The sequence below is a fragment of the Zonotrichia albicollis genome, chromosome 7, assembly GCF_047830755.1.
Source record: "Zonotrichia albicollis isolate bZonAlb1 chromosome 7, bZonAlb1.hap1, whole genome shotgun sequence".
NCBI classification, from domain to species: domain Eukaryota; kingdom Metazoa; phylum Chordata; class Aves; order Passeriformes; family Passerellidae; genus Zonotrichia; species Zonotrichia albicollis.
Genome location: NC_133825.1, coordinates 47,776,331 through 47,802,030, shown reverse-complemented (window position 1 = coordinate 47,802,030; position 25,700 = coordinate 47,776,331). Strand labels below are relative to the sequence as shown.

General features: G+C 45.6%; 1 protein-coding gene across 2 annotated transcripts; it reads right to left on the bottom strand.

Annotated features, from left to right (window-relative positions):
• Positions 1-248: 248 nt before the first annotated feature.
• On the bottom strand, positions 249-25,064 carry EDRF1 (erythroid differentiation regulatory factor 1). 2 transcript variants are annotated; one of them, XM_074545382.1, is made up of 25 exons: positions 24,844-25,029; positions 23,371-23,579; positions 21,955-22,021; positions 20,115-20,240; positions 19,504-19,628; positions 18,994-19,153; positions 17,685-17,786; positions 17,318-17,439; positions 16,475-16,586; positions 15,663-15,810; positions 15,471-15,579; positions 15,053-15,164; positions 13,900-14,160; positions 13,538-13,609; positions 13,277-13,427; positions 11,361-11,549; positions 8,319-8,519; positions 7,766-7,988; positions 7,237-7,456; positions 6,731-6,889; positions 6,149-6,298; positions 5,780-5,933; positions 4,709-4,824; positions 3,969-4,132; positions 249-1,520 (listed from the first exon to the last, which is right to left on the bottom strand). In XM_074545382.1, exons 1-25 carry the CDS (start codon positions 24,907-24,909, stop codon positions 1,364-1,366), a joined length of 3,675 nt encoding a protein of 1,224 aa, XP_074401483.1. In that variant the 5' UTR covers positions 24,910-25,029; the 3' UTR covers positions 249-1,363. The 2 variants fall into 2 exon arrangements, with proteins under 2 accessions (XP_074401483.1, XP_074401484.1); XM_074545383.1 differs by lacking the exon at positions 17,685-17,786 and having other exon boundaries at positions 24,844-25,064.
• Positions 25,065-25,700: the final 636 nt, after the last annotated feature.

The following is a 25,700-nucleotide window of genomic DNA, read 5'->3' as shown; positions in this document are numbered from 1 at the left end:
CAATAAATAACCACATTTGTTTGAAGAACATCAGATGTTCTATTCTGGATAATTTATCTTCAAATAACACATAATAGCAAAAAACACCAGAGTCCGCACAGGCTGAGGTAAGATGCCACTCAGTGTTTGACTGGAATTTGGATTTTTTTCAAAAATATTAAAAATTGGTCTTTCAAATAGCTTTAATTCTGTTTTAATTGCTGCTCTGAAGAGGGTCACAACCAAGAAAAACAAGGCAGACTGATGTGTTTATATTTAATAAATTAATTTTTATTCAAAAATATCCTCTCATTTATTCACAGTTTCAAGTCTGAAAAAGATAATACTACTCTTGATCAATTCCAACATAGCTGAAACCATTCACTTTCCAAAACAAAATCCCAGAGATGGCTGATAAATTGCAAGAGTCACATCAGAGCTAGAAAGGCACAGGTTTTTGTGCAGGATCCTCCCTGGGATTAAGAAGTGCATCCAGAAATCTCCTGGTACAGCTTGGGCTGCCTTTAGCAGTGCTTACAAAACATTTCAATAAATACCAAACCAGAGCAGCTGTGAGGTTACATCTTTATGCAAAACACAGATTTCACTGCAAGAGAAAAACCAGCAATTTCCCCATGGTGCAAAAGTTCCATTTTATCTCCACAACTCCAAGGTGGCATTTCAAACAAAGAAACACCGCCAGCAGAACGAGGAGAGCTCTGCGGGGACAGAAGGAATCCCTGTGCTTTCCAAGGGAACAAAGGTGAGAGAGCTCACCCTCAGTGAGCACAACCCCCATGGGAACACCCCAGTGCTCCCAGCAAGGCACTGGTGCTGCAGCTCTGCAGGGCTGCCCTCACTCTGGGCCGGGGCTGCCCTCAGTGCAGCTCTGCAGGGCTGCCCTCACTGTGGGCCGGGGCCGCCCTCAGTGCGGCTTTGCCCTCAGGGCGGCTCTGCCCTCAGTGTAGGCCGGGGCCGCCCTCAGTGCGGCTCTGCCCTCAGTGAGGGCCCTCAGTGCGGCTCTGCCCTCAGGGCGGGCCGGGGCCGCCCTCAGTGCAGGCCAGGGCCGCCCTCAGTGCAGCTCTGCCCTCAGTGCAGGCCAGGGCCGCCCTCAGTGCAGCTCTGCCCTCAGTGCAGCTCAGGGCCGCCCTCAGTGCAGCTCAGGGCCGCCCTCAGTGCAGGCCAGGGCCGCCCTCAGTGCAGGCCAGGGCCGCCCTCAGTGCAGGCCAGGGCCGCCCTCAGTGCAGCTCTGCCCTCAGTGCAGGCCAGGGCCGCCCTCAGTGCAGCTCTGCCCTCAGTGTAGCCCTGCCCTCAGTGCAGGCCAGGGCTGCCCTCAGTGCAGCTCTGCCCTCAGTGCAGCTCTGCCCTCAGTGCAGCTCTGCCCTCAGTGCAGGCCAGGGCCGCCCTCCAGCTGCTCCAGCAGGCCCAGCAGGAGCTCGCAGCGCTCCAGCGGCGACAGCCCCTTGTTGGCAGTGGCCCGGAGCAGCAGGGAATAAACCTGCTTGTTGGTCCTCAGAGCTGCTTCCTCCTCACTGCTGCCCCTGCAAAGAGAGCACAGAGCCCAGCTTAGACCACAGCTCTGCCTTTATCAGCAAGATGCATCAAGAGACCAGCAACACCCAGCAGCTGCTCCCCCAGGAACTCTGCTCAGTCACACACCAATCTCACCACACACATTATCAACAGCATTATTAAGTAACGTTAATAATAATATTAAATGTGAGTATCCCAACCTGTCAGAATTCAGGACACCCCTCTGGCTGTCCTGGATTGCCCAAACCCCTACCAGGGGGCTCAGAGACCTTGGCACAGAGCCCAGGATGCCCCTGTGGGTTTGACTGTGACCCATGGAAAAAATTACCAACCTTAGATGAAGAATTACAAGCCACGACAGTTTAAGAAGAATGATAGTGAGTTTATCACAGGGTGAAAAATAGATTTTTGGGGTTTTTAGAATGGGGGTTCAGGGGACAAGATGGAGAGATCTGGGCATGTCCAGCCTTTCTCCTTCTTCTTCTTGGCCTCCATCTTCTGCTGTGATGGTGGCACTTTTGGATTGGTTTGAGTAGAAGCTCACTGTCTAACACAGGTGATAGGTATTGGGAAGTAATGGTAAATATTGTACAGGTAGTTTTTAGTACAAAAAGATAACACAGCCCAGGGCAGGCAGAGTGCCTGGACTGTCCTGCTGAACGAACCTTGGCTGGGCAGGAGAAAGAATTTTATAGATAAGGATCAATAAACAACCTTGAGACTGAGAAATGAAGAGCTCTGACTCCTTCAAGGTCCAGGATGGGAAAAGAGACTTTCTAACACATGTCAGGGTCCCTGTGAGCAGTGAGAGTCCCTGAGACCAATGGATGCTGGGACACTGGATACTGAGTATCCCAGCAGGATAACTGGGACACCCTCAGCCCCCACCATTCCCTGCACTGCAGTCAGGGCATTGTTTATACTGCAGGCAGGAACATAAAACATAAATACAATAAAATATAAAATGTACAAGCAGCAGTCAGGTTAATTGCAAGTGCTTCAGGAACGACTGAGAAAGGTTGAAGCAAATTAAATTCATCACACACTTGGCAGGAATCAGGTTCATTTATTAAACAGAACAGGTAGTCAATAAAAAGCCACTGAAATGCAAAGTATTTCTGGGATAAATTACAAGTATTCCCAGAACAAAGAATTACTTTCAATTACTTTTCCCCTCCAATTTGCACAGCCAAGTTCTGTTCTGCTCATGATTCCACTTTGGGAGGGTACAACTGATTTCACCCATTCTGAGTGCCAGGCTGCAGGTCTGGCAATCCAACACTGCATTTCCTACACATTCTCCTGCTTTTTGCCAAAGTGCACCTGAGACTCTGAACTGGCATTTGAGCTCAATTTCCCCCCTTTTCACCCCATTATCAAAGCAGAGGGCAGAACTTCCCCTCTGCAGAGCAGAAAGGAGGAAATGCACACAGGAGCTACAGAAGGCACAAGAAAGGTTAAATCAAAGGTTTCAAGCTTGCACTCAAAGTTTCAAGGAGCTGAGGAGATTTTTTAAGAGTCCCAGGTTCCCTGTGTGGAAACTTCAGGGCAAAACCTCACAATGATGCCCAGATAAATGTGGGGGCAAAAATCCTCCAAAACAAAAATGAGGAGTTGCTCATGTTATGAGACAACAGAACTAACCCATTTACTCAGTTAGCTGTGACATCTGCTTGGTAACATATAAATTATCCTGTAAACATCCTCTGTGTTTCACATATTCAGATTGCCACCTTGTGGAAGCTCTTTTTTAGGAGGTGAAAGCTCCTAACACTGCCTAAAAAACAGCTAAAACACACCCAGGCTGTGTTCTCTTCTCTTGTGTTTTATTTATCAGTCTCCCACTACCAGCAGACAACTTCCTGGGCACAATGAACTCATTTCACAGTTTACTTTTAGCAAAACAGCTCTTCCATCAGCAGGGCTTCAATCCCCAAAACTATTAACCCAACTTCCAAGCCTAAAAGAATCCTCTCAAACTAATGCCACATTTTCAGAACTTCACTTTGTGTAACATTAGCAGCAGCTCCTGCAGTCACACACTTGCTGCAGGGGGAGTAAAAGGAATTTTCTGGGTCCCAAAAGGAACACCACACACATTCAGATCAAAGCAATGGAAGGAGTGGGGGAAGGAATTTGCTGCCACACCAAAGCTCAACATCTCTTCAAAGTCAGCACAAAAAGAATTCAGTTTGTCCTGAATGCCAGCAGCAGGACAGAGACTCCATTAGGAATCAGTGAATTCTTTGACCCCCATATCCATCCCTCTCCTTGCAGCATCACTGATGTGCCTGAATTTCTGCTCAGCTGTTCTGCTTGCCAAACCCCACTGACATTTGATCAGCAAGATGCAGCAACAGAGCAGCAGCACCCAGCAGCTGCTCCCCCAGGAACTCTGCTCAGGCACACACCAATCTCACCACACTCAGGATAAAGAACACCAAGTTCCAACTTACCCAAGCTTCTTTTTGCTTGAAGTTAACAATTTAATGGACTGGAGGAGAAGGAAAGACATCCTGGACTCAAAAATCCCGAGCAGTTTCAGGACTTCCTCTTTGTTGAGGCCTGCAGAGGAATCACTCACTGACACGCTCTCAGCAGGACTTCTATCCTTGCTGATCTACAGGAGACAAACAACCCAAAACAATTTCACTGAATTCCACCTCTTAAATACAGGGAGTGATTTAAAAACCCCTCCTGCAGGTGAGCTGACTTTTACATGTGTTACTCAGACTGCCAGCAAGGGACACACACATCAGCACATCCTGAAGGAATTCTTGTCTGAGGCATCAGGAACATAACTCACACTGGCTACAGACAGCCCTGCACGTTTTAATATTTAAATATTAAATATACCACAGACAGAGAACTTTTCTATTATAGATAAATTCTGAAGTTCTTAGAGAAGACTTTTAAGGGATAGGAGAGTTGCACAAAAGAAGTCCATTCCCACAGCCAGGCATTCCACATCTGCACAGAAATATGTTTTAATCCATCTCTGGATCATTTCTAAAGGAATTTCTTTAATCCACTTCCAGGTTAAGGGAGAACTGCAATACATCTAACTGCCCACACTCTTTAGGCCACTGGCTGTGTGGAAAAGTAACCAAGGAATATTTAACTGCCAAATGCCCCCTCATTTATGAAGGCACGAGCCAGAAGGGAGCAGATATCACAGCACCTGAAGCTCCTTTACCTGTTCAGTTTCTGCCACAAGCTCCTTCCTGATGAGCTGAAATGCACCCTTGGTTTTGGTCATTATATCAAGGGCCCCAGACAGAGTCTTTAATTTCCCAGCACTGCTGTTCTGACCTAAAAAAATGAGTACAAAAGGCTGATGTTACAGACTGTATTTTATTTCCATCCAAAGACTTGAAGAGTCAGGAAGAAAGCCCTCACTGCCCTAGTCAGCTGAAAAGCAGCAAGGTAAAAGTGCCTTGTCTCCTCTCTTGAGGAAAATTCTATTCTGAGCAGCAGCTTGCTCCTGCTCTCATATAAATATAATTAACTGTGGGGGCCTGAATACATGTTGTATTGTGGGATCTGTGTGGGTCCGAGTTGCTCCAAACGAGCTGCAGCTGCAGGGTCCTTAGCTGGGCAGCAGCTGTAGCTCGTGAAGGTAACTGAAATAAATAGGGGTGGGTCGAGAGCCCAGGAGGAGCCCCTGAGAAGAAAGAAAGGACTGTGCTGCAGAGAAAGGAGAAGAGCCCCAGCAGAGAGGCAAGAACAACACTGCAGTGAAGATTACAACAACTGGTGCCCCGTGTGAGGAAGAACACTGCAACCAAACATTGAAAGAAGGTATGGAATCCCCCGGACAGCCGAGAGCTGTGGCAGCCTGAGAGCTGGGACTGTATAGGGATATGTATATATTCTATGTATGTATCTAGGACAGCTGAGAGCTGGGACTGTATGCATATTGTAATTGTATAATTGTTAAAAGAAAAGGGGGGAAATGTGGGGGCCTGAATATATGTTGTATTGTGGGATCTGTGTAGGTCCGAGTTGCTCCAAACGAGCTGCAGCTGCAGGGTCCTTAGCTGGGCAGCAGCTGTAGCTCGTGAAGATAACTGAAATAAATAGGGGTGGGTCAAGAGCCCAGGAGGAGCCCCTGAGAAGACAGGAAGGACTGTGCTGCAGAGAATGGAGAAGAGCCCCAGCAGAGAGGCAAGAACAACACTGCAGCAAAGATTACAACAGTTAACTAAAAATGCAACTAAGTGGGCAGGGGTGGTTTGGGAAGCTGTAAAGGCAGGGCTGCACTCACTGGCCATCTGGAACTCTGCAAAGGCCACTCTCTCCAGCTGCACCCGCAGCAGCTCACAGGGGGCGTCCTTGAGGAGCTGGAAGAGCCGCACGGCTTTGCTGTAGTGCAGATCAGCCAGGACCCGGTGCTGCTTCCTCAGGTGCTCATCTCCAACCTGCAGCACAGCAGGGCACAGTGAATCCCCTGCACGGCCACGAGCAGCCACTGCAAGGCCTCACTGGGACAGCGCTGGGAAACAGCACTGCTATCTTTGGTTAAGTAATTGAAATAAATATATCCCAGCTACAGGCAGAAGGATGAATATCAGCTCCACACATAGTGAGCATGTTAAGGATGGAATGTAGAAAATGAAAGAGCCTGGAGCAATACCTGGTTCCTGAGGCAGCTGTGGTACATGGAAGCCAGCCTGTGGTGGATGGTGGCAGCTCGGTACTGGCACAGGGGCTGCCGCTCAGACACTGTGTCAATGTCACAGTACTTCAAGGACTTCATCATGGCCTCACTGACTTCCTTCTCTATCTACAGCACAAATAAACACAAATGGAAGGGAGAAAATCCCTGAAGAGGGGCTTGTCACAAGAGCATCTCATGTGAGACAAAGGGGAATCAACCTTAAGAGGGAGAGGAAAAGGGAGGAGGAAAAGGGAGGAGGAAAAGGGAGGAGGAAAAGGAGACTTAGATGGGATTTTGGGAATTGTTCCCTGTGAGGGTGGCAGGCCCTGGCACAGGTGCCCAGAGCAGCTGTGGCTGCCCCTGGATCCCTGGCAGTGCCCAAGGCCAGGCTGGATGGGGCTTGGAGCAGCCACTATGCCAGTAACAAGATGGCTTTTAAGGTCTTTTCCAACCCAAACCACTGCATGATTCTGCAATTCAGTACCAACTTTGCTCCCTGTTCAGTTTTCCAGGATGGCAACAATGCATTTTTCAGACACAATGAAAGCCCTCTGTTACCTGCTCCTGAGCCTTCCTGGACAAGGGAGCATAATCCTGCTGCAGAGTTGCCATGGTGAAATAGGTTGTGGACAGCTCCCAGTTGACAGAATCCCAAACAGCTGGATGCACATCCCTCTTCCCCAGAGACCTCAGGGCCTTCAGGTAGTAATCAATAGCCTACAAATGACAAAATCACACACACAGTTACTGCCTGCATTTCTAACAACTGTGAATCAGCTTCCCTTTACTCAAAATATCTCCCTGAGCCTTTTTCTGTATTTCCCATTTGATAATCCCTTCAGTTCTGACCGTGCAATTCTTCTCCCTTGTGTGTGTGTTCAATATCAGCATGTGAATGTCACAGCAATCAAACCTCAGCAACACCACCAAAGCCCCCACAGCAAGGAGCAGGGTAGTATGGAGGCAGGACAGCCATCCCAGATTATTCCACCCAAATTTAAATATATTTACCAAAGTATTCACAAATACCTGGCAGTAGGAGGAATTTTGGGGTCTGGGGTTACCTTATTGTAATAAAGGGCCTCTTCTGGGGAAAACTCCCTTTTGAAGTCCCCTTCAGCTGCACAGTGGGCCTGGGCACAGATCCTCATCAGCCTCCCCGTGTTGCACAGCAGAAGGGCAGCATTGGTGGCATCATCAATGGACTCAAAATTCTGAATCCCTTCCTCAAAGCAGGAGAAACTTTTCTTCCAGAGCTGCTGCTCTGTTGTTGAGACGTTTTTACTCACTAGGGTGAAGCACAAGGTTTAGAGACTCAAATTCCTCAGTTTGAAGTTTTCCCTGATGGCTTTTTGAGATCATTCTACACATTTAAAGGAATTTCTACATGTTCCATTATTCAGTTTAGGCTCAATTAACTACAGTTTACAAGCCACAGTCATCTACTGTAAATAAATAATCACAGTGGACATTAAAAAACTACAAAGTCATTTAAACGTCCTCTTTATAAACAGAAATAGGTTTTTTCATACAATTAGTGAACTTGGTCACTGCTGTAGCTCCATGAAATGGTCAGGAATGGAAAAAGGATACTTGCCCACTCTCTCAGTCTGCACTGCAGCTGCCTGGTTCATGTAGAACACTCCAATCTCATTCCTGATATTGCCCATCCTCTTCAGCACCTGGATGTGCTGCTCTGGGTTTTGGCTTTTTAAGTTACTGAAGAGGAGGATTTCATAAGCTGCTTCATAGCATTTACAGCTGACAGAAAGCTGGTATTCCAAGTCTGTGGATAAATCTGTAGCCCAGGCAAACACTGGAAAACAAAATGCAAAGCCTTTGAGTCAAACAGTATTTCTCCAATTTAAGTCTAGGGGAAATTGCCCAGAGAAAGTACAAGACTCATGTCAGGTAGATTTTGTTTATCACTGAAGCAGATACAGCCTTTAGTTGTTTCACAGCTTCAGGCCATGTCATACAAGCCCCTTCTGTGTGAGAGGCAGGATGAGCCTTCTCTGAAGGAGGCAGAAGTGAAGTGCAATAACCCACAGGCTCTCCTGGTGCATGGCTTAGAGGAAACCCAGTGGAATTATTGATGTCTGTCACATACCCAAAGTCTGGCACTTCTCCTGTGGCAGGATCATACCTTGGCACCTGGATTCTCTGTGAAGGCTGTGTAATATCTCCTGATCTTCTTTAGTCTGGTAATTATATTCTTCAAGGTAGGCTGCTCTGTTGTTTGCATTCTGAGCCAGCATTAACTGGATGTCCCCACAAAGGGTTAAGCACTGGCACAGGAAGCCCAGCACCTCGGGCAGCATGCTGCCACACAGACAGCAGTAGGTATCTGGTGGGGAAAAAACCAACATGGATCAGGGAGGAGGAAAGAGAAGAATTACACATCAAAAGGCTTGACACAGACTGACAAGATAATTGGGTTTTATGTTACCTGTCTGCAGACAGAGAATAAGTGTGACAATGTGTTATCCTCAGAAGAAATAACCTATTTTAAAGTCACAGTTGCTCTGCACAGCTGATGGTTTAGAAAGAGCCCCAATGCTGTGCAAGATGAGCAGTCACTCTGGTAATTACAAATGATAACCTCAGATTTGACCAAGGGAAAACTGACTTTTTGCAGATTGACTCAAGGGAAATCTGCAAAAAGCCTGAAAAGCTAATTTTCAAAAGGCAGAGTTTATAAAATACTATAAAAGGCTGAAAGCTGCCAAGTCCTGGGAGTTATTGAGAGGTCTATTGATGCTTTGTGCTAAGATCAAGTGAGTTTGCTTTATAAACCTCCCCCTGCCCTAAGACAGGAGCCTTCCCTTATGGAGGGAAATAGCAGCACTTTAGCACTAAGCTATTTCCCAGTCAGTTACTCTCATTATGGCAGTATTACTCTAAACAGCCTGATTTTACCTTTTTCCTATTCCTCAGTAATACTTCAAGATGTATTCTATTCTACTTTAGCATCCAATTCAGCTGCTGAAGAGGTTTAGTATTTCTCAAAGATGTATTTAAATACCATGGGAACCACCAGGGAATAAACAGCAGCTTGCAGCAGCATCTGTGGAGCACAGAACACTGTCCTGGCCTTGGCACCAGACAGACTCTCCCAAATTCAACTGCCCTGGAGCTCCAGTGTGCCCTCAAGGTCCCAACCTGTCCAAATGGGATCATCTTTCTATTGATCAGTGACAGAAGTTATCCTCACCTCAGACTTCTGCCCTCAATACTGAGCTGGACACTGAGTCCAGTTAAACACGAGCCTGTCACACCTGTCACTGCTCACCACAGGGAAAACCATGCCCAGCAGTGTCTGGTGTGGTGGCAGGTCTCTCCAGGCAGTGGCACAGGTGGCAGAGCACCCAAGGAAAGGAACTCACCATGGCACTGCTGCCAGGGCACTCAAGGAAAGGAACTCACCATGGCACTGCTGACAGAGCACCCAGGAACTCACCATGGCACTGCTGACAGGGCACTCAGGAACTCACCATGGCACTGCTGACAGAGCACCCAAGGAACTCACCATGGCACTGCTGACAGAGCACTCAAGGAAAGGAACTCACCATGGCACAGGTGGCAGAGCACTCAGGAACTCACCATGGCACAGGTGGCAGAGCACCCAAGGAACTCACCATGGCACAGGTGGCAGAGCACCCAAGGAACTCACCATGGCACAGGTGGCAGAGCACTCAAGGAAAGGAACTCACCATGGCACTGCTGACAGGGCACTCAAGGAAAGGAACTCACCATGGCCCAGGTGACAGAGCACTCAAGGAACTCACCATGGCACAGGTGGCAGAGCACCCAAGGAACTCACCATGGCACTGCTGACAGAGCACCCAAGGAACTCACCATGGCACAGGTGGCAGGGCACTCAAGGAACTCACCATGGCACTGCTGACAGGGCACTCAAGGAAAGGAACTCACCATGGCACTGCTGACAGGGCACTCAGGAACTCACCATGGCACAGGTACAGAGCACTCAAGGAACTCACCATGGCACAGGTGGCAGAGCACTCAAGGAACTCACCATGGCACAGGTGGCAGAGCACCCAAGGAACTCACCATGGCACTGCTGACAAAGCACTCAAGGAACTCACCATGGCACAGGTGGCAGAGCACTCAGGAACTCACCATGGCACTGCTGACAGGGCACCCAAGGAACTCACCATGGCACAGGTGACAGAGCACCCAAGGAACTCACCATGGCACAGGTGACAGAGCACCCAAGGAACTCACCATGGCACAGGTGACAGAGCACCCAAGGAACTCACCATGGCACTGCTGACAGGGCACTCAGGAACTCACCATGGCACAGGTGGCAGAGCACTCAGGAACTCACCATGGCACAGGTGGCAGAGCACTCAGGAACTCACCATGGCACAGGTGGCAGAGCACTCAGGAACTCACCATGGCACTGCTGACAGGGCACCCAAGGAACTCACCATGGCACTGCTGACAGGGCACTCAGGAACTCACCATGGCACAGGTGGCAGAGCACTCAGGAACTCACCATGGCACTGCTGACAGGGCACCCAAGGAACTCACCATGGCACTGCTGACAGGGCACCCAAGGAACTCACCATAGCACAGGTGGCAGAGCACCCAAGGAACTCACCATGGCACAGGTGACAGAGCACCCAAGGAACTCACCATGGCACAGGTGGCAGAGCACCCAAGGAACTCACCATGGCACAGGTGACAGGGCACCCAAGGAACTCACCATGGCACTGCTGGCAGGGCACTCAAGGAAAGGAACTCACCATGGCACAGGTGGCAGAGCACTGAAGGAACTCACCATGGCACTGCTGGCAGAGCACTCAAGGAAAGGAACTCACCATGGCACAGGTGGCAGAGCACCCAAGGAACTCACCATGGCACAGGTGACAGAGCACCCAAGGAACTCACCATGGCACAGGTGGCAGAGCACTCAGGAACTCACCATGGCACAGGTGACAGAGCACCCAAGGAACTCACCATGGCACAGGTGACAGAGCACCCAAGGAACTCACCATGGCACTGCTGACAGGGCACTCAGGAACTCACCATGGCACTGCTGACAGGGCACTCAGGAACTCACCATGGCACTGCTGACAGGGCACCCAGGAACTCACCATGGCACAGGTGGCAGAGCACTCAGGAACTCACCATGGCACTGCTGACAGGGCACTCAGGAACTCACCATGGCACTGCAAGGCCAGCTTGATGTAGCGCAGCGCCCGCCCGTACTTCTGCAGGACCATTGCAGCATCAGACAGCACATAGTAAGCTCTTGATGATTTCAGGATGAGCTGGAGTTTCATTTTGTACTGCCATGATCCAGGAATCATTCCTGACTGACTGCAGTGCTTCCCCTTCTGGAAGGAGCCCACTGTGAGAGGAGCAGAACCCCATCAGTGACTGTCCCCACTAACACATGCCCGAGGCACAGCAGCACAGGCAGGGTGGGCACTGCCTGATCACAGCCCTGCACTCCTGTGGCATCTGCAGAACAGCCCAACCCGGGGCACTTGGCCATGCACTGCTCCTGGGAATGCAGTGGGACAGGGACAGTGCCTCTCTGACCTCAGACAGCTGGTGGAGCACAGGAGCACAGGCCAATGCTTCTCCCTCAGGGAGCAATAGAAAAAAACACAAGAAAGTCACAGGCAGAATTTGTCATGTTTTCCACCACATCCTTAAGATAAAGCTCAGTCTCTGTATGGACAGCCTCAGTGAGAGAGCTTCCATGTGTGGGTTTAGCCTCCAGCACACAAGAACCTGGATCACCTGGTCCTTCCCACAAGGAAAACCAAGCACTTTCTCACACTTATTTCAGGATATCCTCTGCATAAGGCTATGAAGCTTTTCTTTGATGCTGCAGTGGTTATGGAGGCAGCAAGGACAGGTCACTGTTCCTGATTTAAGGCCTGTCCCCACCAAGGGACAGAATTTTGCCCTGGCAGTATTCACACACAGAAATTGTGTCTCTTGCTTAAGGTGGACTTACAAGGCCTGACTTGCAAACACACTACCTTACCACATTATATAAATACATAGTAAGTAAATACAATAAATCCTTAAGCAGTACATGTTCCACTAGGACAAAACCATGCAAAACTGTAACACCCCAGCCCACACTGCACATACCCTGTTCATAGGTAGTTCTTTTGAAATTAGAAATTCCAGGATTTAGAGCACTTATCCTTTCCATATGTATGTAAATATGCACATGTGGCAGAGAAAAGACATAATTCACATCACAGAAAACAAACCCAGGGACTGGGAAACAGAAGAGAGCAAGCAGCTCTGCTGCTGCTTCAGGGATGGACTCAACACAGATCCAGCAATCTGTGAGTGTGAATAACTCAAAATTGAACTGGCTTCTTGTTCAGAGATTTTTCAAAGGCAGAAAGGAGGAGAAAGGAAAGAATAAAGAACTGCCAAAGTAGGCAAGATAAATTTTTTTTCTGGGCTATGCTTACAGGGCTCCTTGCTCTGCAGAGAACTCCACTACTTTCAAACAAAAGTCTTTCCTGGAACTTTTTATGTTGCTCCAGAACAAAAAAATTAGAGAGACTGTAGTCTGAAACTTCAGGAGTTTGAGCATTTCAGCAAACAAAACATCTTTTATTTGCTGCTTCTTTTCACAACTGTAGAGGTACAGGGAAAAAACCAAAATCCTAGTTAACGTTTTATATGCAAGTCAAGCACCTGATGTAGGAACAAAACCTGCCAGAAGGGAGAAATTCTTCCAGAAAACATCCAGGCCACACACACATAAAGAAATTCAGGCTATTTTTAAATCAACCCACAAAACTTACCAAACCTCAAAATACCAAACCTTTATGGAAGTCACCTGAAAGCCACATCTAAATGGAGTCCAGTAAAATCATGTGTTGACTAATAAAAGATTCTTTGCTATGCAAAATAACTCAAATGAGCTCCTCTGTTCATATTTAAAAAGGAACAGACTGTTCTCCAATTTTCAGTGCACTTTTCCTTAGGCAATGCTGTAATTAGTGATTTAAGCACACACTGTTTTGACAATCCAAATAAAGTAGCAGCAGTTTGTGTTGGCACTGGAAAGGTCCTATTTGCACAACAATACCAACTTACTTTTGTCTAGAAACAAGGCCATCTGTTTTTCCAGAGACTCAGGACCACCACTGGTGGATTCATCCTCATATTTCAACGGGATTGGAGTGCTGGGGTCAGCTGCAGGAAGGTCACCTTCCTTTTTAACACTGCTGTCAACAGACTTCAAGCCCTGCAAAAGGGAGAAATCCTTTCCTTCACCTTGAGAGCAATATTGAGCAAAGAGCAGATGAAGGAGGGCTGGGAGGTGAAGCCCCCTCAGGAAGCTGGCACTGCACTCACCTCCAGCACGTGGTTGAGCACCAGCCTGCAGCGCTCCTCGGTGCCATGGCAGACAGGGAAAGCACAGCTGGGCTTCAGGGGGGGAACAGAAGAAATGGTCAACACAGGAAATAGAAAATCACTGGCCAAAAGATGCAAATGAGAGGTAACAGCAAGACAAAGTGCAATATGGTAAGGAAAAAAAAAACTACATGAAGCTTTTACCATAAAATTCCAACACCTCAGATTTTATGAGCAGCTCATGAACTGTTTTTCTTTGCCCACTTCAGTTCACCTGAAGGCAAAACTACCAGGGAACTGAATTTCATAGCCATGAACTGAAGTACCCAGGAAATCCCTTACACACCCCCAGTGCCACTCACACGTATTCGATGCACAGACTTGTACTTTTCTGGTACTGACAGCTCCCCAACAGATTTGATGATTGCCACTGCTTTATTGTCATCTGGGGGATCAGAACTGTTGCTGTAGGAACCGTTTTCATCACTGTCTGGCATCTCCTCCTCTTCCTCACTGTAACTTTCATCAGAATTGCCATTTATAGGGAAGTCTGCACTGTCTTCTTTTTTAGGTTCATCCAGCTGAAAAAGCTCTGATAACATGTAGTTTGCTGAAGCAATAATCTTTGCAAAGAAGAGAAAAAAAATTATTCATTCTCAAGTTCAATTTTTCTTTTGAGAGGCAAGAATATAAATAATCTTAGAATAAGGAAGACAGAGGACATGCTGAGGTGTTTGATAACCTGAGCAAATTCCCTGGAAGGGAAAAGGATCCAAGCTGATCAAGTTGAGAAGAGAATAAAAACCAGAGAACAAGTACTGCCTGTTCTGACAGCTTGCAGATCACAGGAGACAACACAAGGGTTTATGCAAGCAAAAAAAATAAACTGAAGAGATCCCATTGGGATTTTGAAAATCTTTCACAACTCTACAAGGAATCCACATTTCCACATTCTTATTAGTTTCATGAGTCCCATGTCTCCTCTCCATTCTAAACATGACTCAGATTTTTCACATTTTTGGGATTCATTTTCAGTTCCAAACAGTTTAAATCATTTAGAGACTCTCCAGCCCAGCCCACTTATCAAGGCAGGTTGCTCAGAACTGTGTCCAGCTGGGCTTTGGGTATCTGAAAAGATGGAGACTGCAACTTCTCTGGTTGGCCTGACCCAGTTTTCAGCCACTCTCAGAGTAAAAATGCTCATATATTCACATTTTACACTTTTTCTCCAGGATCTGCTCCCAAAGGGCTCTCTGGCAGCAAGAACAGACTGAATGTAATGACAAGTTCCTTTTTAGAGCAGGACAGAAGACTTGTGCTGTAATGAGGAGCAGCAAAAAATACTAATTTTAAAAACTAGCATGGGGATTCTTTAAAAATAAAATCAATTTTTAAGTTTGTTTATACATTTAAATTCTCTCCTTTGAGAGGAAGAAGTAACACACTACTTATTACAAGGTTTATTATGATTACAGCATATTTACACAAAAGTGCAAGAAAACTTTGAACTCTCACTTGAGGATGTCTGCCATTGTCCAACAACTTCAGACAATTCAGGAGCAATGTTCTGATTGTGCCATAGTGCTTCTTGTTCTGGTTTTTCTTCAACATCATATTGCAAGCAACTCTAAAGAGAAAGTTGAACAAAATAGTGAAATCCTGGATAATTTCTTTGTGCCAGAAAAAAAAGAAATTTTAAACAATATTCTACAGCTGTTGATCTTCCAAACTGTGTGATGAGTCTACAAGACTTTATCAGCAAAGAAGTTTACTTGGAGAAATGGAGAAAAAAGGAAAAAGTCTGTTTTGATCTAGTGGGACTGAGATTTAGTGAGGTTGTGTGTGATTGTCACTTGATGATGATTTTTGATCTGTGTTCTGACTAGAACTGCCCCAAGAATGAAATACTGCAATAAAAATGACAAAAACTCACTTGTACAGCAGAATTGCCACTGGCATTGTGAAAGGGTTTTGGTATTTGTCTTCAGTCTCTTCACAGAGCGTGGTGAGGTCATAGAGCTTCACTATGTCACTGCCACTTGCTGAAAAGGAAAATCTTTCATTAATCAATCATTAATTAATCACATTAACATCAAGCTTTTCAAACTGATCTAAACCTTCTTACCTTTAAACAGCCAATAGGTGTGGCCTTCTTTGGTGCAATTTGATTTCAGAAAAGATAAGATATTTTGAGCAATATCTTTTATCACTTTGGTAGAAAAATTGGAGTTTTCCAAATTGGGAATATCTTCAGTCTTGATCATTTCATATTTCTGCAAAGAACAGAAATTAAGACTCAAGCTGAGGAGGGTTTTGTGACACCAAAATTAATATATCAGTGTCTCCATCAGCAGCTAAAACAAAGGCTGCTATTATGATAAACTGAGTTAATTTCTATTATTTACTTTAAGCAAGCACATCTTGATGACACCACTCAAACAAAGCTTTAAGAAGGATCCACTTCTGCCACAAACATGGCAAATGGAGAACAAAAGGTGAGGAAAAATAAGGGAGAGAAGGTACAACATCTAAAACCTAGTCAGCCTAGGAAAAACTCCAGGCTACCAGGTAGAACAAACACAGCTGGTCCACAGTAAAACAGCAGAAACATCCAAAAGCTTGCATCTGTCTTGGCAAGGGAGCACTGCAGATTTCAAGATGTAAGAAACTGATTTCTGCAGTTGCATTTTTTATTTTTGCCTTCACTCAAGCACCAGGGGAAGAAGGAATCTTGCATGCACGAAAGGGAGGGGAAGAAAGAATCCACTATTTTTAGATGACTGCTGCAAGCTGTCTAAGATGCTTCTCCCTCTGCACCACAGGATTTTTGTCATCTCTGCTCAGAACAGTGTGAAGGATCTCTGATAACTGAGGCAATTTTAGAAGATGAAGAATGAATTATTATTTTAAGGCAAAATGCAGAGATAGCAGACTTACCTGAACAATTCCATTGACATGAAAGCACATCACAAGCTCTGGTACATTGCATATTAAGTTGTCCAACCAATAGTCAATCCCTGTCAGCACATTTATTGGCTTGTTGTTATCCCTAAAATAAAATAATTCTAGTGTTACTTAAACCTTTGTTTACCCTTCAGAAAACATTAGGAAATTAGGAACATATTCAGGAAATATTAGGGATGTTTAAAATTGAATTTAGTTTTAAGTCACCTGAGAGTGGATGAAGACTAAAACAATGATTTGTGAATTGTTGTGTTAATCATGAGTTATAACCAAACAGATGTGCTGATCTCTCCAATGGAACATGCTCAGATTCCATCAGCAGTTTGGAGTTTTTGCCCACATTTAACAGGCTGCAGATGTCACACCATTACCAAGATAGTAAGTACTTCAGAAGTTCTAAAGGAATAGCACTTTTAGCTGCAATTAATTATAGCACAAACCTACTCTCAGGCCTTCCAAAGCTCCTTGCAGAGCAAGGTACTGTCAACTCCTTAATATGTCTTAAAAAAAATGACAAATACACCAAACCAGCTTCAAGTTTTTGCTCATTCTTTGCCCATGTAGAGGGAGGAACAGGATGAGGGGCAATGAAGGGATTGACATTAAATTGGGACTGGAATGGTTCTGTCTCACTGCTCAGTAACATTTGAAGTGCTTATGCCCAACAAGCAGCTACTGAAATTCAGACTCCCAGGAAGATAAACTTTACTGCTCTCTTTTTAAAAAAGAGCAAAAAATGCAGATAGCTAACTAGGAAGCAGAGTAACAAGTCAGTCAAGGCTGGTAGAAATGATACCTGTGATTTTCTAAGCTCACCTGAGACGCAGGCTCACAGCAGGGTATCTCCCACCTCCAAATATTGGCATATTTGATCCCACCAACATGTGGATATCCTCAAAGGTCCACAGGATATTACGAACAAAGTCATTTTTCAGTCCCTTCATTAGGAGAAAACAGAATTGGCCAGTAAATCAGTGGCATAAAACTCATTCTCTCCATGACATTCTGTGGAATTATGAGCCAGCAAGAAGCCAAAGCAGCAAATAAAAGCCAGCAGGTGACAAACCCAGCACGTTCACAGGAACTGAAAACTGCAGATGCCACACAAGCTGCAGCTACAGGGACTGAGGTTTGGCCTTGGCTCCAGCTCAGCCTGGGGGTGCAGCTCTCACACACAGCATACCTGACTGCTCTCCCCGTCACTGAACAGAGGAGACAGGTTTTGCTCTCTGGGGGCTGAGGCCACGTGCCCCACTAGATATGAGGGCTCAAGAGGAACATTTCCCTGTGGAGAGCACAAGGATAACCAGTGATTCTGCTGCTGAGGTCAAGTCAGCCATTTAGATATGAACAACAAAAGTGTGTAAGGGAAAAACCTTTATCTCCAACATCTTTAAATAAATCTGCATAAAACTGCAAAAAGCCTCTAGGCAGTGACTAGAATGCTTCTTTTCTACAGTTAGTGCCAAAATGTTGTGTTTTGTAACATTTTCAGAGGCTCTGGGAAGAAACCAGAAGTATTTACGAGAGCTCCTTGTTAACCCAGGGTCAACACCACATTATCAGTGTCCAGAAGCAAAACCTCTATCCTGCTGGTTTATTTATGAACTGAAGAAAATGGCACTGTGCAAATGCACAACAGCTTCTTTATGATAACCAGTCTGCTGAATGGGGCAGTGGTTCCTCAAGAGGGTGGAAGAGAGGAGGAGTCCTTTTCCTAAAAGCTTTCAAGCACTGAAGCATTTCTCCACACAACACATGCAGTTACAATTTTATGGCCAATGTGGGTTAGAAACCCCCTAAATTGGGCAGCTCACTTGGTAACATTGTGCAAGCACAACTGTAGCATCATTATTATATTAATGCAGACTGAAGACAGCAGACCTTTCAACCTCTCCAAAATTTCATCAATTCTGGTTTAAATTACTCACAAAAACCACAGGAATGAACAGTTTTCATAAATAAGTTTAGCCAGAATAGAAACCCTGAATTAGGGCCTGATACTAATCATAGCTTGTTGCATAATTGCTGTAAACATCTCCCCCTTCACTTGTGTAATCTCATGGCAAGTATTTTTAAGTACTGCTTAAGTATTTTCCATTTTCAGAAATTTTCATTTTCCTCTTCCCCTAAAGAATTCAGGGCCACCAGAAAATGGATTTTAATGGCAGATTTAAAAAGAAAGGCCAGAACTTTAAGTTTCCAAACACATCTTCTGATTATGAGCATTTTCCTACTCTTAGGTAAAGGCAGGGATGAATACTCTTAGCCAAAGGATTTGTTTCTCAAAGATGCTGGGATAAACAGCAATTTAGCACTGCAGTGACAGAACAAATATCTGAATTTTGGAGCTCTGAATCACTGGCAAATCTGGAAGTTCTCCAAGCTCTCCTCATGCCCCAGCTCAGCTCTCTCAGCAAAGGGAGCTGCAGCAGCACAGCTGAGAACCTTTCCCCCTCTGTGGTGCCATGTAAAACATCCTTCACACCAACCTGGTTGGAGGCACCTGGGTCTTCAGAGAGTGAGGAAGGCATTTCAAAGGGAGCTGGCCAGGAGGCCCTTCCTGCTTCATCACTCTCACCTGCAACAGGACCCTCCTGGTGCTGCTTGGAAGTGGAAGGAACAGGCTGAGCAGCTCCATCTCCATTGATGCTGACAAGGAAACATTGACAAGTTCAGCTGACAAGATGCAAACAGAGCCATTTTTAGAGTTGTTATGTTTGGTGCACCCTTGCCAACAAATGACTTGGCTGATATGCACTTAATTAAGTCATGCTGTTTATTTTATTCTTTAGTGTTTTAATTTTAAAGTAAAATACTTTGAATTCCATGAAAACATTTCATGTTATTTCCTGACCTCACCCCTCAATTCCCTCTGCTTAAGGAAAAAGCAGTAAATTAATCAGACTATAATGGAATTTTAACATTCACTCCAAGACCAAAAACCAAGGAGAAGTGGTGCAGAATTCAAGTTTCATGCACACAAAAAGACAAAAGGTTACCTGTAATATAAAAACTTAGAAAGTATTGCCTTCTGGTACCAATGCTCTTTACTCTTCTTTTTTCTTTGCCATTTCTGATCAATCAGCCTTTGATAAAACTCCTTTAGCCATGTCCAGTCCCCTGTCTGGGCAACAGAAGAAATATGAAAATAATGTCAAGAAGCACCTGCAAAGTAAACCAACTTCCTTATAAACTTACAAATATTCCTCCACAGGAAGAAACTGAGCAAATAACATCAGAGTTGAAATCCTGAATTGGTCATTTATTGAAAATACAGCTTTTAGGAAAGTTATGTTCTTATTGATAATCTGACCTAATTAGAAAATCAGATATATGAGGCTACATAGTAAAAAATACATGTTCCTTATAAAATCAATCCAATGGTATAACAATACTGAAGTAATTACACAGGAGTGAGACACAGAATATTAACCCTACAATGCCTGAACACAGGACATCAGTGTAGCTTGTGGGTAAACTGCTGCAGAACAGAACACCCTTGGCACCCACATATGGTTTTTAGGGATTTCCAGACTTTTTCTTGCTATTCTGTTCCTGAAATAATGCATTTTGCCCACATTGCACAGTTATCAAGAAGCAAGTGGTTCACCTGAGATGATCTCATGAAGAGTTCCTGGATATCCAGCTCATCCAGCAGCAGTGTCCTCCCAATCCTGTGCACTGCCATGCTCACGTGGGACTTGCTGTAAGGGATCTTCAGGAGTTTTTTGATGTTCTTGCAGAAGGAAAGTGAAAAGAGAGAGTATTTAATATAATTATACAGTGACTTGGGGAAATCCAAGCCTAAACTCCACTCCTTCCTTCCTTCCCCTTCCCTTCCTTCCTTTCCTTGCCTTCCTTGCCTTGCCTTCCTTTCCTTGCCTTGCCTTCCTTTCCTTGCCTTGCCTTCCTTTCCTTGCCTTGCCTTCCTTTCCTTGCCTTGCCTTCCTTTCCTTGCCTTCCTTTCCTTTCCTTGCCTTCCTTTCCTTGCCTTCCTTTCCTTTCCTTGCCTTCCTTTCCTTGCCTTCCTTTCCTTTCCTTGCCTTCCTTTCCTTTCCTTGCCTTCCTTTCCTTTCCTTGCCTTCCTTTCCTTTCCTTGCCTTCCTTTCCTTTCCTTGCCTTCCTTTCCTTTCCTTGCCTTCCTTTCCTTTCTTTCCTTTCCTTCCTTCCTTTCCTTTCCTTCCTTTCCTTCCTTCCTTTCCTTTCCTTCCTTTCCTTCCCTTCCTTTCCTTCCTTCCTTTCCTTTCCTTCCTTTCCTTCCCTTCCTTTCTTTCCTTTCCTTCCTTTCTTTCCCTTCCTTTCCTTCCTTTCTTTCCCTTCCTTTCCCTTCCTTTCCTTTCCTTCCTTTCTTTCCTTCCTTTCCTTTCCTTCCCTTTCCTTTCCTTCCTTTCCTTCCCTTTCCTTCCTTTCCTTTCCTTTCCTTCCCTTCCTTTCCTTTCCTTCCCTTTCCTTCCCTTTCCTTCCTTTCCTTTCCTTCCTTCCCTCCCCTCTGGTCAGTCAGGGTCCCCTGTCCTGGCTGTGTCCCTTCCCAGCTCTCCATGCACTTCCCACCTGGGAAGCAGCAAAAGCCTCAATCTGTGTAAGCAATAACAAAAAGATCTCTGTGTTATCAATCTGTGCTCAGGACAATCCCAAAGCAGCCCCTTAGCAACCACTGGGAAGAAAATCAATGCCACCCCAACCCACAGGGTCAAATAAAGCCTGACAGTGCCAGGGATCTGTAAACCATCCCACCAAAAAATGCATTTGCTGAGGGCAGAGAACACCAATGACAGTGACAGAGAGACCAAATCACCCATAAGAACAACACACATGGCTTAAACACATTCTGTGATTGGATCACCATGACCAGGTACCCACAAAAATGACAAAAATATCCAAGGGCATGATTTGGATTGTAAACCTTTATTTTTTATTTTCACAGCATCAATACCAATTCTTTGCCAGGTGTCCAAAGCAATCCAGACAGAGATCTAAAGCTGAATACAAATCTGACAAATATTAACATGAGCATGTTTCTTCTTCTGAGCAGCCTCATCTGAATTCTATAGATATTAGCAGCACCAAAAGAGCTGACAAACTGACAAAAATCAAATGAAAGGAGAAGCTGGAGGGGAGATCTCTCTTCTAGATAAGAATAAGGGAAAAAACCATCTTGAGAGGAACAGTTTGCATCAAAATAACTGATTTCAAACACACAAGACAACTACCTTGCAAGGCTGATGTGTATTCACTAAACTGCACACTTCAGCTGCAGATTATCTGCAGAACTCCAGAGGAAATATGATTTTTCTCTCTACATTTCTTATTCAGTGACCAAAATTACTCAGTGATCTGTGATTCATTAAGGGATTTTTCCCTTTCCCCAAAGGACACAAAACTGCCTGAAGCCATCACAGTATCTTAAAATACACGTTTATGCAATGTAAGACTTTAGGATGTGTCCATACCTCTGAATCAGACACAACATCCACATCATTTCCAACTGAGTCAATGAAGTCATAGGCCATCCCAAAGCTATTTAAAAAAAAAAAATCATGAAAATTAAGACAGTTCCAGTGTGACATTACAGACCTGGCTTTTATAGCTATTAAATCTTTGAATGGCTTCATAAAATAAGAAAAAAATTACCCAGCTAAACATCCCCTAGTGTAATCAGACTTAAAATTACCAAAGTAATTTCATCTTCATATTCTCCACCTTTTTCAAATATATCTTTGAAAGTGCTTAGATCTAATTCCAGGACATTCTGTAGCACTTAAAGTTTTGTGGAAATTAAGAAAAAATGGAGAAAATGAAACTGAAAATAACAAGAGTTCTTCAAGGAGTTTCTCTTCAAGGCATTAAGCATATTAAAGACTTTAATTTTAGTAGCTGTAATTGAATTTTACCCCTTATTCACATTTTCCAGAACTGCCCTACATGTTGTAACAGACACATTGTCTCCTCCTCCACCCTCGTTAAGGAAATTACAAGCTGGAATATTTCAATGTACAGATCATTCTTTAAAACAAATCCAGATAGCACTAAAATCCAAAACACACATGAAGTGCAAGTTATACTTTCGTTATCAGCTTTTTAATACTGACACTAGAGAAGGAGATTGAACTGCCAGCCTGTATTTGGCAATCAGAGTATCTAAAATAAACATGAAAATGCAGCTCCTAAAAGAGATAATGAGGATATAAACACAGACCTTGAACAAACTGTTAAATTTCCCTGACTGACTGACTTGGTGTGAATTTGCTTGTTCAGCACAGGATTTGAGCCTCCTGTTTATGAACACTCTGAACTCAACTCATTCAACAATTCAGCAAACATCCACACTGAAAGGCAACACTGCTGCTTGGGTGTGCCCCTCATTTCACCCACAGCGTGACAGAAACATGAAATCCTGATATAACCATGAAATTTCATTTGTATTAGTCAGGTCCAGTTTCTAAAGGTCCAGCAGAGCCATAGATTGGTTTCCAAGGGGAACCAAGCACAAGTCCCATTTCACCTGTTATCAAAGGCAGAAGGGCTGGCTGAACCAGTCCAGTTTGATCTGGGCCAACCAGGGAGGAACAAAAAGTCAGTGGGACTGTCTGAGGCAAGGTGTCAACATGCACGTGAACCAATAAACCAAACCATCTCTGTGTGCTATGTAAATAATCAACATCAGCAATCATTTACTAATGAGACAAGATCAGACCATAGAGGCAACAACTCAAGATAAAAAAGTAGAGGGAGAAGGGTTGAGACAAAGCAATATGAAGTTGCTATGGTAAAACCTGTACTTTCTCCTTTAAATGACACAGGATCCACATTCACAATCAGAATTACTCTTAAAGGCCTGGGATAAAACAGGGGCTGCTGTTCTTTACCTTGAGAAGGGTTTGCTCTTTTTGCTGTTGCCCAGAATGGTTGTCCCTGCAGGTCCCAGCTTGGCACTTTCCCGTAGCCAGTTGGCAGGGGGCAGCTTCAGGTCTGTTTTCTCCTGCAGGCGGGCAAAGGCTGCCTGAGGAGGGGCTGAGGAGTATTTCACCACAGCACAGCTCTTCACCTCATTGCCTCCAAGGAACAGCACTGAGCCCTGCTTTCCAGAGAGAAATTAAACCTTCTACTTAATAGCTGGCAATTAAAACCATCAGGCTTGTTCTGTGATAAGCTATTTTTAAGGCTAACTGAGCAAAATCCAGTCCTATATTCACTTACTTTTCCCCAGCACATACAGTTTCCCAGTTATCCCAATTCCAATTCATGTCAAGCATAAGCTTCACTTTAGGAATTATCACAGAATCATTTAGGTTGGAAAAGACTTCCAAGATTCTCAAGTCCAATCTGTGATGGACCACTGAACAACACATCCAGTCCTTCCTTGGCCACCTCCAGGGATGGGGACTCACACAGTCTATTGCAATGCTTGACAACCATTTCCATGAAGGAATTCTTCCTGGTGTCCACCCTGAGGCCGTTCCCTCTGCTCCTGTCCCTGTTCCCTGGAGCACAGCCCGATCCCCCCGGCTGTCCCCTCCTGGCAGGAGCTGCGCAGAGACACAAGGGCCCCCCTGATCCCCCTTTTCTCCAGCTGAGCCCCTTCCCAGCTCCCTCAGCCCCTCCTGGGGCTCCGATCCTTCCCCAGCTCTGCTCCCTTCCCAGCACACACTCCAGCCCCTCAATGTCTTTCCTGACATAAAGCCCCAGAACCAAGCCCAGAATGTGAGGCTGGACTCAGCAATGGGACACACAGGGGGACAACCCCTGTGCTGGTCTGTGGCCACACTGTGGCCGATCCAAGCAGGTGACAGTGGCCTTCTTGCCCACCTGAGACACAAGAATGAAGTGCCACTAAGGTCAGCTGCCCACACAACACACAATCAGCCAGAAAGGCTAAAACGAACACGACTCCTCCCACTGAAGTTTGTGAAAGTAGGTGGTTATTAACACCAAGTGTTCCCCAACACCAACATTAAAGCCAAACAGGCTTCTACCTTATTATTATTAAATAATAATAAATTAAATAAGTCCCGTGTTTGCCTATTTCTTTTCAAACACGCAGCTGTCACCCGTGTGAGAGGAGCTTTGAACTAACACATGTCGCGGGAAAAACAGCTCCACAGGACACCACTTACGTAAATACAATGCACTTAAGCATAACAACAGCAACACCGCTCGCAATTAACGCTTAATCATAATTAGCGTGTACCCTACAGCACTCCGGCCCTGACAAACTGGAAAGAGGATCAAAAACACCGCCTCAATTAAAACACCACTAGGGGATGTGTCTGTAGGCACCGCTCGACCCCCCCTCAGCCCCTCTACCTCACCCAGCACGGCCCCCACTCAGCGCCGCTCACCTGCTTGGGCTCCTCGGCGTCTCCCCTCAGCGGGGCAGCGGCGCCCGCGCCGCAGGGCTCCTCCATGGTCGGGGAATGGTCCGGGAATGGAGGGGAATGGAACCGGGAAGGGGCGGCGGGAGCGGAGCCGCTTCCCGGGGGCGTCCGGCCGGGAACCGCCGCCTCTCGCGAGACTTTTCGAGAAGGCGCGGGAAGGGCGGGCTCGGAGGGCGGCGCCGTGAGGGGCGGGAGGCGGCGGCGGCGGCGCCGTGAGGGGCGGGTGTGGCGCTCTCAGCCGGGTCAGGGAGGCTTTGAGGTCGGAAAAACACATGGCTAATCTGTGAGCGATCCCTGCTTTGTCAATTACACCGAAGCACGGAATGTCACGCCAGTCGTTCCTTAAGCACCTCCAGGGATGGGACTCCACTACCTCCCTTGGCAGCCCCTTCCAATTCTTGGCCACCCTTTCCATGAATAAATTTTCCCGAATCTCCCATATAGATCTCCCTTGGCATAGCTTGAGGCCATTCACAGCTGAGCCAGAACGTTCCCCCGAGCCTCCCTTTCTCCAGGCTTGTCTGACTTTCCTTGATGACCGGGACCATAATGAAACAAGCGAAAACTTGGTCGTGGGGTACCTCAGCATGGGAGAGGATTGAAAATTTCAGTGTCCTGCCCTCTGTACACTGAGTTCAACCAAAGCTAAGCTCATATGGCTTTAGTAAGCAAGTAATTCCTAAATAGTGCCCATGGGATTTTTAATATTTATTATTTTCCGTGTAGATTGTATTCTTCCTTCTCTAAACCACAAGAAGCAGTACGCTTCCTGATTGGTCAGGGAGTACAAATGCTGATTGCCTCTTAAATTACATCTATAT

What these genes read in the sequence shown, in the direction of transcription:
- EDRF1 (XM_074545382.1), bottom strand. Translation starts at nt 24,909, where the DNA reads ATGGAGGAGCCCTGCGGCGCGGGCGCCGCTGCCCCGCTGAGGGGAGAC. An exon ending in TCTAAGTTTTTATATTACAG is followed by an intron (nt 19,154 to 19,503) that starts GTAACCTTTTGT and finishes TTTCCTTGTCAG; the next exon opens with CATCAATGGAGATGGAGCTG. An exon ending in CACCTATTGGCTGTTTAAAG is followed by an intron (nt 15,580 to 15,662) that starts GTAAGAAGGTTT and finishes TTTCCTTTTCAG; the next exon opens with CAAGTGGCAGTGACATAGTG.